The 13013-nt window shown below is 40.9% G+C and overlaps 1 protein-coding gene across 4 annotated transcripts in view; it reads left to right on the top strand.

The window, feature by feature from the left end:
* SPTB (spectrin beta, erythrocytic) overlaps positions 1-13013 on the top strand; it is a 132998-nt gene that overhangs the window by 69281 nt on the left and 50704 nt on the right. For all 4 annotated transcript variants that reach the window (XM_081330966.1, XM_081330963.1, XM_081330964.1 and 1 more), the window contains 6 exons: positions 4121-4271; positions 5583-6453; positions 8141-8278; positions 10479-11235; positions 12169-12371; positions 12510-12600. In XM_081330966.1, the coding sequence (XP_081187092.1) occupies positions 4121-4271; positions 5583-6453; positions 8141-8278; positions 10479-11235; positions 12169-12371; positions 12510-12600 (2211 nt within the window). The remainder of the gene's footprint in view (positions 1-4120; positions 4272-5582; positions 6454-8140; positions 8279-10478; positions 11236-12168; positions 12372-12509; positions 12601-13013) is intronic.

Genomic DNA, 13013 nt, shown 5'->3' on the forward strand with positions numbered 1-13013 from the left:
GCACCAGGTAGGCCACCAGCCTGGCTGACACGGGTGAGCACAAGGAAGGAGTGCACATGGACTCCACAGAACCCACCTCCCACTCCTTGTCCTCTCTTACTTACCTAGTTGAGATGGTGTAGTTGGGCAGCAGGGAGGGATGCAAAGTTCCTGCCAACTCGCCCTTCGCTGCAGACAACTTGCCAGTGCAACGTTTGCTGGCCAGGTCTTTTGGCACGCTCAGCAGCAATTCCTATTGGCTTTTGAAAGCCAATAGGCTTTTGAAAGCCAATAGAGGGAGTAGCATAGCTTGTGCAAAAGCTTTTTTTGTGTGTGTGCAAAAAAGGGTGCCGGAACGCCATTCTGAGCATTCTATGAGAAAAAAAGCCCTGCTTTTATGTTTTAATCTTATGATTTTAAAAATATTGTAAGTTGCCCCAAACCTCACCATGTGGATTGCATACAAATATTATATAATCGGTAAATAAAGGTAGAACATATGTTAAATATACATCAAATGATAATATGCTTCCCTACAAAGTCAATTCTTGCTCAGTGACAGACCAAGGAGTTAACTCAGAAAGGCAAGAGGAAAATGTAGAAGAAGTCTGTGCAACTTGTAGAAGGGAAAGGCCCACACTGATAAATTAAAAATTTTTGTGGTCTGCAAAGGAATGCTGGTGGGCTAATCAATGATTTGGTGACTAGAGGAGCATCTACAGTGTTGGAGTCATGGTAGGCCATGGAGGCACTAGGCAACATGACTTTCAGGGCAGTGGTGGTGATTTTATTACTTTTTTTTTTAAAAAAAGTGTGCTCTGTCCAAGGGTGCTTGGTAGGCTGCATGTACAGGCCTGGTCTAGAATTTATTTTGGAGCATTCAACTAACTAGAGCAGGCATGTCAAACTCATTTTGTTTGAGGCATCTTCTTATAAAAGAATTGCCATTAATTTGTTTTAATAAAATAATTTAAATCGATTTTTCACTTGATTTCAAATTAAATGAATTATATTGGTTGACAATGAGATTTTTTTTAGTACAATTGCCAAATGCAATAAACTGGTTTTAGGTATATATGTGCACTAATTATTTCAACACCAATACATTTTAACAACATATTTTATTTGTAAATGAATGCAAATGCAAATTATACATTTTTTGTGCAAAAATAAAACAAAACAACAGATTTAAGAGCTGTTATCATTAGTTATCCTTAGATAAAAAATAATTCCATCATCCAAAACTTTGTTATACTGTATTTAATGAACAGATGCTTTGGGATTAAAAAAAAGACTGACTACATTTGATTGTGTATCACCATGGCATTAAAACAAAATTCGAACAGTGTATGAAAAATAAAGGTTCCCTAAACGTCTGCTGGCTATATCTATAAATTTTCCTTGATAGCACTCTATTGCCTTCTTTTTAGCCTTTTTTCAAATTCCCAGCTCAAAAAAGGCAAGGCACCGGGAGCTGAAAGTTACAGAGACTGTTTAAGCAGGTTGCTAAGCAACTTGTTCACACTAGGCCCTTCTTACCCTCCCACTTTTAAATTAGCCTGTACGGATCGCATTTCCTTCGATTTGAGCCATCTGAAGGTCTGTCGCTGCGATGTATTCTGCTGCTCTGCAACCTGGCTGCCTGAGGAGAATTTGGCTCTCCGGAACAGTTTCTTTCAGCTTTTTGTGTGTGTGTGTGTGTGTGTGTGTGTGTGTGTGTGCAAAAAAAGGTGCCAGATTATAACAGTGATTTAAGTTATTGATACATGTAAGGAATCTTACCGGGCTACTTAAAGTCTGATTAAAAAAACATAACTAACAACACCTCAGACTGATACCAACTTCATCAGCATTGATTGTGCTAGCCATTTCCTAAAAATACATTTTATAAGGTGTTTAGAAAGCTACTTTGAAATGCTTCTTGATTAAGGCACCTTATCAAAAAAGTACTCACCAGCTGCATGGTTACTTCTGAACTTGCTGTGCTTTCTAAAGGTTGTTCATAAGTACTATCAGGTAGAGCATATTTTAATAATTTGACAGGATATAACAGAGTTGGGAAGGACCTTGGAGGTCTTTTAGTCAAATCCCCTGCTCAAGCAGGAAACCCATTTCAGACAAATGGCTGTCCAGTCTCTTCTTAAAAACCTCCAGTGTTGGAACATCTACAACTTCCGGAGGCAGGTTGTTCCACTGATGAATTGTTCTCACTGTCAGGAAATTTCTCCTTAGTTCTAGGTTGCTTCTCTCCTTGATTAGTTTCCATCCATTGCTTCTTGTCCTGCCTTCAGGTACTTTGGAGAAGCACCCCTCTTCTTTGTAGCAGCCCCTTAGATATTGGAACACTACTACCATGTCACCCCTAGTCCTTTTTATTAAACTAGACATAATGTCAGGGCCCACTTCAAAACCTCATCCTAAGAAAGCAGAACTCATGGAAGCAGTTTCTTCCAAAAGGAACTTTTATTAGGAGAAGCTGATAGCAGGCATAATAGACAGGATCTGATTGTTTCCTGCTCAGATCAATAGGTTAAAAGTGTCCCAAGCAAACCCCACCCCAAAGTTCATCCAATCAGTTCGAATGGGCCAATTCCCAGGTGTTAAGTCCGTTGTGAGAAAGAGCAGATAATGCCAGGCTGTCTCAGGGTTGCAACGATGTTTTGTTGGCTCTTCACACCTTCCCTTCTGAAAGCAGAAATAAACCCGTTGCTGGAGGCACATTCCTTTCTTCTTCTCCCCCCCCCCTTCTAGCTGACATCAAGGGGAAAGATAATTTAGAGAGGAAGTATGCAGAAACAGCAAAGTGTTACAATGTAGTGATAGAGGAAAACAGAGCAATAACCTAGGAGCATGGCAGAACTCAGAGGTGTAGAAAGAGAGAATTAAAGGTAGGAAAGGATTCCCTTAGAATATGGGTTCTGACACATACCCAATTCCTGTAACTGTTCTTCATATGTTTTAGCCTCCAATCCCATAATCATATTTGTTGCTCTTCCCTGCACTCTTTCTACATTCTGAACATCTCTTATATTGTGGTGACCAAAACTGGATACAATATTCCAACTGTGGTCTTATCAAGACCTTATAAAGTGGTATTAACACTTTATGTGATCTTGATTCTATCCTCTGTTAATGCAGCCTAGGACTGTGTTGGCTGTTTTGGCAGCTGCAGCACACTGCTGGCTCATATTTAGATGACTGTCCATTAGGATTCAAGGATTCCTCTTGCAGTTACAGCTTTTGAGCCAGGTATCACCTATTCTATACCTGTGCATTTGGTTTTTCTTGCCTAAATGTAGAACCTTACTTTTCTCTACACTGAATTTCAATTTGTTAGATAGTGCCCAGTGTTCAAGTCTGTCAAGATCCTTCTGTATCCGTAATTGCATTAACCGCACATGTTGAGTGCGGTTGGTCAGACAGTTACAAATCCATCTGGTGATGATGCTATCTATCCCACATTTTTCTATCTTATCAAGTAGTAGGTTGTGGTCTTCTGTATCAAATGCCTTACTGAAATCCAAGTACCTTATATCTACAGCATTTTGGTGGTCTACTAATTTTGTCACCTGTCTGATATGAATTGTTTTTGACAAACACATGTTGGCTTCTGGTTATGACTGGTTATGATGTCAAGGTGATAAGTTTGTAGTTTCCAGGATCCTCCCCCCCTTTTTTTTTAAAGATGGGAACTACATCCACCCTTTTACAGTCATCTGGTAGTTCCTTGGGCTCCAGGATGTTTGAAAGGTATGCTTCAGTGGTTATGAGATCATGTCTGCCAATTGCTTTAGAACCTTGGGGTGTAATCCTATGGGAGTACAGTTTGGGAGTACAATTTCCATTGTTTCAAGAGCCTCTGTTTCTCCATCCAAATTGGTCTTCCCAAGTGTCTTCTCCAGTAGGATTCAGAATGCCATGTTATAAGACCCATAGGAAGAGACAACTGTGTGCCCATAACATAAATTTATCTTTCCCTAAATGATTTTTCTTAAACATGGACTGTTCCTGCTTTTTTGCCAAGATCATCCTAAACTGCTATTCCTAAAAAAAAGGGGGGGAGGGGAAGGCTTCAAGGCTCCACTCCTTACTTAGTTGTTTAAAAGAAAGGGAGATGCAGTTTCTTTTTATATTTTTTCAGGTAAAACTTTCTTCCCCTGAAACTGGGAAGCATCTGTTGGAAGCAGAAGACTTGCTTCAGAAGCATAAGTTGATGGAGGCTGACATGGCTATTCGGGCAGAGAAGATTCATGCTGTCAATGCAGCTGCCCTTAAATTTGCCAATGGAGATGGTAAGTGTTTGCCAGATTGCTAAGAATGAGCATATCATTGGTGTTTACGTCTATATAAAAGAAGAAGGGATGAGGAGGAACAGCCTATATCTAGTTTCTGGAAAGTTTCGTTTCTTATTGGTTGTTTGAAGTGAATGCTTGTATACACTTGTCTATATTTTTATTGATTGAATGAATTGCTAGCTGTATACTTCATTACATTCAACTAGAATCTCTCTTGATTGTAAACTACAGAATCGTAGGTGATGGATATATGCTTTAGAACTATAGCTGGGTGTTTCTGGATTCCTGGTTGCTTGAACTGTGAACACAAGGACTGAATGATGTAACTTGAATGATACTGGAAAGCTCTCCATAATGTTGCTTAGTGTTGTAATTGCCAGTTTTTGCTCGTTTCTTCCACAGTCTCAATTTTTCCTCCTGGAATGTCTTCCTATATGGAGAACATGACATATACTCAGTATGGCATTTATGAATAATATAGTGTTCATCTAGTGGGTTATTGTGGTTTGAATGCTGACTTTACTAGTGTTCCTGACTTTTAGAGTACTTGTGGCATCACTGATAAGAAGCTTCTGCTGCTAGTTAGAAAGAAAGGAAAAAGAAAGGAAAAAAAGCCTTGAACTTGTTTTGTTTCATTATTATATAATTATATCTTCTGATATAATTATTATATAATTGTATTTATGTATACCTCTATACTAAGACTTTTTGTGTACCTTTAAATATTTATATTCAGTACAGTTACCATAAAAGTTGCCAATCTTTTTAAAGAAGCACACCACCATTCCTGAAATATTTCCCCTTTTATTCTTTGGTTGGTTTGCGTTGTTTCTCTTCCAAATTTTTTTTTAATTTTAATTCCATTTATATCCCGCCCTTCTCCGAAGACTCAGGGCGGCTTACAAGCTTAGCAGTAGCCTTCATTCTATGTATATGCCTGCTTATTAGGGCTTTCACACACACCCCAAGCGGCATTATTACAAAGTCAGCTTATTGCCCCCAACAATCTGGGTCCTCATTTTACCTACCTCGGAAGGATGGAAGGCTGAGTCAACCTTGAGCCTGGTGGGATGCGAACCTGCACTAATTGCAGGCAGCTGGTGTTACTTAAGGAGGCATTAGCCCACTGCTCCACCAAGGCTCTTGCAAATCACAAATTTCCAGATTTTGAAACCAGCAAAAATGACAGTTATTTTTCACATTTATTATATGAATTGTACCCCAAAATTTAAATCACAACTTTATTAATGTAAAGGAAAGTGTATTCTGTATTAGAACTAGTAATTTTTGCCTACATACCGTGTGCAGGTTATCAGCCATGCGATCCCAAAATTATTTGTGATCGTGTAAACCTCCTGGAACTATACTACCGAGAGCTGATTGCTTTAGCTGCAAAGAGGAAAGCTCGTCTTGACCAATCCAAGCGCCAGTGGAAGTTCTTTTGGGAATTGGATGAAGCTGAAAGTTGGATCAGGGAGAAAGAGCAGATCTATTCTTCCCTGGACTATGGAAAAGACCTCACCAGTATCCTCATTTTACAGAGGAAACATAAAGCTTTTGAAGATGAGCTACGTGGCTTAGGGGCTCACCTGAAGCAGACAATCAAGGAGGGAGAAGGCATGATTGCTGAGAAGCATTTTGGAGCATCAAAAATCTGCAGCAGGATTGAGGAAGTGAAAGCTCTCTGGGCTCAGTTGCAGGAATTGGCAGCTTTCCGCAAGAAGAACTTACACGATGCAGAAAGCTTTTTCCAATTCCAGGTAGACGCAGATGACTTGATGGCCTGGCTCCAAGATGCTAATCGGCTAGTATCCAGTGATGATGTGGGGCATGATGAATATTCCACTCAAGCCCTGGTTAAAAAGCACAGAGATCTCCTGGATGAGGTAGCAAACAATAAGAAAATTATGGATAACCTGAATAGGCAAGCACAGAGCTTCCCTGCTGAATTCCGGGATGTTCCAGGATTTGAGAACAGACTCAAGGCTATCCAGGCAATGTATAATGAGGTGGTGTCTCTAGCAGATCTGCGCAGGCAGAAGCTACAGGACGCTTTGGATCTCTACACTATATTAAGTGAGACAGATGCATGTGAACTCTGGATGAGCGAAAAAGAGAAATGGCTGGAACATATGGAGATTCCTGATACCTTGGAAGATCTGGATGTTGTACAACATAGGTAAACAATATAATTTTTTAAAATTGGGTTCTCTTTTCTCTACTTTTAGGACATATGGAAAACGGATCAAGTTTTAGGTCATATTTATGCAGAAATATTGAAAATTTAAAACAGTTCACAAACTTTTAAGCAGCGTATGTGAGACACAAATAGTTCACAGTGTGAGGCTACAACAATGTTTACCTGCCAAAAACAGACCTGAAAGGAGATAGGGGATTAGTACCATAAGCATTCAAAGTATAAATACCTGACTTGAATCCTTAAGCATAAACACAGACCTTCTTTCACAAAATTATAAATAGAGTGCTAAATTCAAAAATAATTAAGTAGTGGTAAGAGATCTTCCCTAACCTTTTGGGTGTTCTGAATAGGTGAGCAGCAGTGAAACACAAGCTCTGTATGTTGATTCAGCATCCCCAAGAACTACTGTAGTCTTTTTTGAAGATAACAGTCTTAGCTGTGGAATCCTGATATTGTGGTCCAACACAATTATATGCTATTGAATATATCAAAGAATCCTTTTTAGGAACAGTTTAACTTACGGTTTTCCAGTTCTTGATATTATTAATTATTATTATTAATTTAATTTGTATACCGCCCTTCTCCCGAAGGACTCAGGGCGGTGAGTATAGATAAATGCAATTTGTATAGATAAATGCAATTTGTAGATGAAATTGAGAGAGATAACTTGTTTATTTGTGAAAGAATGGTTAAGTCAGTTAATTCAGGGCAGTTACAGATTACTTAGATGTTATTTCTACTTTATGTACTCTTAAATCCATATTGAATAAATTATGAACTGTTATATTATCTGAGATGAAAGTAGTATGCATTTTGCAGTGGTAACCAGAATGACTAATGTGTTTATGTAGCAAAAATCACATAGAATTTTTATTTGCATTGTTTCCCAATGCTGATTTCTTGGTAGGAAATGTACAATGAAATTAAAGGCAGATAAACATTCAGAAGTCTGAACAGTCCAAAACAACTGGTTATTTTTACATATCCAGGAATTAAACTTGTTATATGTACATATATCAGAAAAATATCTTTGCAGTCTAAGACATGAAATTTTTTTTTCAGGTGCTGCTTTTATGCTCCTAAACACAATCTAGCTACTATGCATAAGACATCATCGTAGTTGTCATTGTCATTTTACATATAGGAACTCCTCATTTAATCATAATTGGGAGCTGAATTTCCATCACTAAGTGTCATGATTGTAAGTGCAACATCCCATGACTTCCCTGCTTAGCGATGGAAATGGCGTCCCTTCCAGTTGCTGTCATTAGGTGAATCACCATGGGTTGTTAAATAAGCGCTTAGACATCATTTGCAATCTCCTTCTGGCTTCCCAATTGACTTTGCTTGTAGAAAACTGGCAAACAAAGTTGCAAATTACGATCACGTGATCACAGGACTCTGCAACATCATAACTGCAAGCCGGTCACTAATCACTCGGATTGTGATCACGTGACCATGGGGATGCTGCAATAAACGTAAGTATAAAGACTGTTCATCAGTATCATTGTGACCAGCACCATTGTAAGTTTGAATTGAACAAATAGTTGTTAAGTTAGGGACCACCTGTATATTATACCTAACTGGGACCCTAGATGGCATTTCACACAAGCTTTTTATATAATGGGTTTGGTTTCATTCATTCATTCAAAGTGTTTTCTTGCAGGTTTGATATTTTGGAACAGGAAATAAACAGCCTGGCTTCTCAGATTGAAGGAGTCAATAAAGCTGCTAGTGCCCTAATAGAAAGTGGCCATCCACGAAGTGGGAAAGTGAGGCAGTGCCAAGAGCATCTGAATGCCAGGTAATAGATTCTCTTATTTTTGTCCAACTGTTCTTCATTGTTGTTTACCTATGGTTTCCAAATATTGCTATAAATATGCAAAGATAAAAAGTCAGCTTAGCTATGGCTATATAATTTGTCTTCATACTGCTAGGCAAACAAGATAGATGAGGGAATGCCATTTGTTCATTCACCATCCAGTGATGGCCATTCCCTCTCCCCATTTCGTTTCCACCATATAATGCATCGCTTCCATAGATGGATTTCTGGAAAAGAGAAGGAAAGGGAGCAGGTAAAATACGTATCTGTATGGTGAAACAAGATTTTTCTCTATGCTTATTTTGGGATAAATAACTGTAGTTCAAAACATCATTGCTACTACCCTGAGGTTATTTCCTCTCTTTCTGATTCTTCTCCTGCTTAGTGTTTGGAGACACACTCCCAGCTTAGGAGTCACAACCCGGAATGCTCCTGCCACCACTGGGGCCTTTATTTTCCACATCCTCTCCAGTTCCTCCTGGAGGCCCTGGTGCTTCTCCAGTTTCAGTTACTCTTCTTGATGTTGCTGTTACTCGGCACCACTACATCTATTTTTACCACTGTCTTCTAGTCCTTGTCTACTACCAGGATATCTGGTTGATTGGCCAGTACTTGCCTGTTTGTCTGGATCTGGAAGTTGCATATGATTATAGTTTTCTTATTTTCCACAACTTTTAGTGGGATCTCCCATATAGTCTCAGGAGGGTCTAGCCCAGGGGTAGGCAACCTCGACTCTTTTATGACTCATGGACTTCAACTCCCAGAATTCCTGAGTCAGCATAGCTGACTCAGGAATTCTGGGAGTTGAAGTCCATGAGTCATAAAAGAGCCGAGGTTGCCTACCCCTGGGCTAGCCCATATTCTGTAGAGATTTTCCCGTACACAATGACAGTTACCTGACTGTGACATACAGTGTATACAGTTTCTGCCAGCATCTTGCACCTTTCCACTATGTGTTGGATTGTCTCTGAGGCCTCTCTGCATAGTGTGCAACTTAGGTCCTTTCTAGGATATGGTAAAATCCTATTTCTGTGGATTTGGTACTTAGTGCTTGTTCTTCTGCTGCTATGATTAGTGTCTCAGTACTCTTCTTTCGAAGGGACGCGGTGGCTCAGTGGGTTAGGACGCTGAGCTTGTCAATCAGAAGGTCGGCAGTTTGGCAGGTCGAATCCCGAGTGCCGCGTAGCAGAGTGAGCGCCTGTTACTCGTCCCAGCTCCTGCCAACCTAGCAGTTCGAAAGCATGTAAAAATGCAAGTAGAAAAATAGGGACCACTCCGATGGGAAGGTAACAGCGTTCCGTGTGCCTTTGGCATCTAGTCATGCCGGCCACATGACCACGGAGACGTCCTCGGACAAGCGCTGGCTTTTCGGCTTTGAAACGGAGATGAGCACCGGCCCCTAGAGTCGGAAACGACTAGCACACATGTGCGGGGGAACCTTTACCTTTACCTTTACTCTTCTTTCATCCAGCCTTTTCCATCCACTGGTAGGGTTTCCTGATGTCTTCTGCCTCAGCTATCTGTCAGGGGCACATCTGCGAAGTCATGTCTTGACATGGTACTTCCTCTGTTTGATCTTCCTTCCATCTTTGGGTACCATCTTACTGATGTACTCCTGGATGCTCTGGGTTTCATCCATGATAGTGACTTTGACATTCCTCAGACCCTAACCTTCCTCTTTTCGACTGTCGACAAGTCTCTGAATATTGGACTTGGGGAGGAAACCTCCCTCCGTTGTAAGGAGCTTCCAGGTATTACTGTAGCAGCTTTCAGGTCCTTCTTTGGCCAGCTCACTATACAGATAAGATATCTGAAGATTAGAGAGTTATACATGTTGATGGCATGGATCTTGATCTGCCTATTGAGCTGGCTCTTCAAGACCTGCCTAGTTCTTTGGTGGTGCTTAGATTTGCTGTCCTACTTATCTCCTCCTCATGGTTATCATGTGACTGTGGGATACCAAGGTACTTGTAACTGCTCTGTAGGTCCGCCATGTGACCTCATGAGTCTTAACTACTTTCTCTCTCTCTTGATACCATCCGGCTGCACTTCTCTAGTCTGAATGACATCTGTTTGTCTGTCTGTCTGTCTATCTATCTACCTAATCTGTCAGACGAAGAAGAAATTAAAGAAGGGTATTTATTTCATTACAAAAAAATGCTTATTTTACTTTGTGTCCTAGGTGGAAGGTCTTCCAGGACATGGTGGCTCAAAGGCGAAAAGCTGTTGATTTTGCTCTTAGCCTCCACAATTATTGTGTTGATTGCGATGAGACCAGGAAATGGATCCTGGAAAAAACCAAAGTCATTGAATCTACGCAAGACCTTGGCAAAAACCTGGCAGGCATGATTGCCATGCAGAGGAAATCGTACGGAATTGAACGTGACCTAGCAGCTATTCAAGCCAGGCTTGCCGTCCTGCAGAAGGAGGCCCATCGGCTTGCTGAAGAGCAGCCTGATCTAGCTGATGATATCTATAGTCGACTAACAGCTGTCTCTGGAGTCTGGCTGGACCTCCAAAATACTTTACAGTCCCAGGAGGCTTCCCTTGGAGAGGCTAGCAAGTTGCACAAGTTTTTGCAAGACTTAGACGACTTCCAAGCGTGGCTCTTCAAGGCACAAAAAGCTGTTGCTTCAGAAGAGGTGCCCAACTCCTTGGTAGAAGCTGAGCATCTCTTGCAGGATCATGCTGCAATTAAGGAAGAGACCGATCGACACAAGGATGTTTACAGCAACGTTAAGAAGACGGGAGACAGGGTGACTCAGGGCCAGACAGATACAGAGTATCAGCAGCTGGAGCAGCGACTGCAGGGCATGGAGACCGGCTGGAATGCTTTATGTAAAATGTGGGATAGTAGGGAGAAATTCCTCAACCAGTGTCTTGGCTTCCAAGAGTTTCTTAAAGATGCAAAACAAGCAGAAATCATTCTTACCAATCAGGTAATGTGTGTCGCAAGATTGTATCCTGGTCCTTGAGTATTGTGAGTGGCATATTGTTCAGTAATAAACCATCACCTTTGCAGAGACTGACTAATATACACGTACAGGTAGTCCTGCACTTATGACCACAATTGAACCCAAAATTTCTGTTGGCTAAGTGAGGCATTTGTTAAGTGAATTTTGCCCCATTTTACGACCTTGCCACAGTTGTTAAGTGAATCACTGCGGTTGTTAAGTTAGTAACACGGTTAAGTAAATCTGGCTTCTCCATTAACTTTGCTTGTCAGAAGGTTGCAAAAAGTGATCACGTGACCCTGGGACACTGCAAGCATCATAAATATGAGTCAGTTGCCAAGCATCTGAATTTTGATCACATGACCCCGGGGATGCTGCAATGGTCATAAGTGTGAAAAACAGTCATAAGCCACTTTTTTCAGTGCCATTGCAACGTTGAATGGTCACTAAATGAAATGTTGTGAGTCGAGGACTATCTGTACATATATAGCCTATAGCATGGACGTTTATGTCCTCTAAGCATATCGAATGGCCCAAGGAAGGTTTGCCTGCTTATTCACTGCCACCTACATAATTATTATTTTTTTGCATATCTTCCAAAACAAAAAAGGCCCAAAAATATGTTTAGCAAGTGGTACACTGCCTATATCAGGGGTGTCAAACTGGCGGCCTGTGGGCCAGGTGCGTCATTTGCAGGCTACGCCCGCCCTGGCTCCACAAAGGCAAAAAAACCGTTGCGATACATCATGATACGTCATGTGATGCGATCGAGTGACATCCGTGGCCTATATGATGTCTTTCCCTATAGCTACCATATACTGTATATGATTGCCTCATCAAATTAACTTTAATAGGGATGGACTGAAATCATTTTAAAATGTGGTATAAGGCATACATATTTTGTAACTTCTGGTTTAGGAATATACACTAGCTCACACTGAGCCACCAGACACTTTAGAAGCATCGGAAGCTGTTATACGGAAATTTGAAGATTTCCTCGCTAATATGGCAGCTAATGAAGAAAAGGTTACTGGCTTGATAGAAACCGGGAGCAAGCTTGCTGCTGACGGGAACATTTACTCCGACAAAATTATGGAAAAAGTTCAGCTGATTCAAGAAAGGTAATGTCAGTAGGAGAGTTCAGCGAATTCAGGCCTCTGATTTGCAAGTGCAAAAACTGAATCTGAAATGGCAAGTCACTATTGTGGAGGAAGTAGGAAAGCATTTTTCTTTAACAATAACCTTTTTGTCATTTGTAGACACAGGACTAATGTCACAAAATCACAAGAGGCATTTGTGTTACTGAAGGACAATAATGACCTGCAGAATTTCCTACAAAATTGCCAAGAGGTAAGAATTTTGAACTACAGTATCTACTACTGCTAATCTAGGATGAGTCTGTGCTTATCCTGTTTTTCCCCCCAAGAGAGGCCACGGTTTTGGATGATGCCAATGATAGAAGATTTTATTGCTTGGGGATAGAAGTATAGGGAGTGATTGTGGGGGTTGGGGAGAGCAAGGGCTTCAGATGGTGCTGAAAGCCTCGGCTAAAATGCCATGGAGGTAAATCCTCTGCCAATTACCCATTGAAGGTTGGTGAGTTGGTATGACTGGTAAAATGGCAGACACAGCGGTGCAGGGGGAGGGAGTTCAGGGCTGGGGGTAGAAGCCCACCTCATGGGGGGGTCAGGTGGGACAATCAATTCAAGTGGTGATAGGTAGGGGTAGAAATGGGAACAAGAGGGCAGACGATCAGAGGGAAA

The sequence above is a fragment of the Vipera berus genome (assembly GCF_964194415.1).
Source record: "Vipera berus genome assembly, chromosome: 1".
Lineage (NCBI taxonomy): Eukaryota > Metazoa > Chordata > Lepidosauria > Squamata > Viperidae > Vipera > Vipera berus.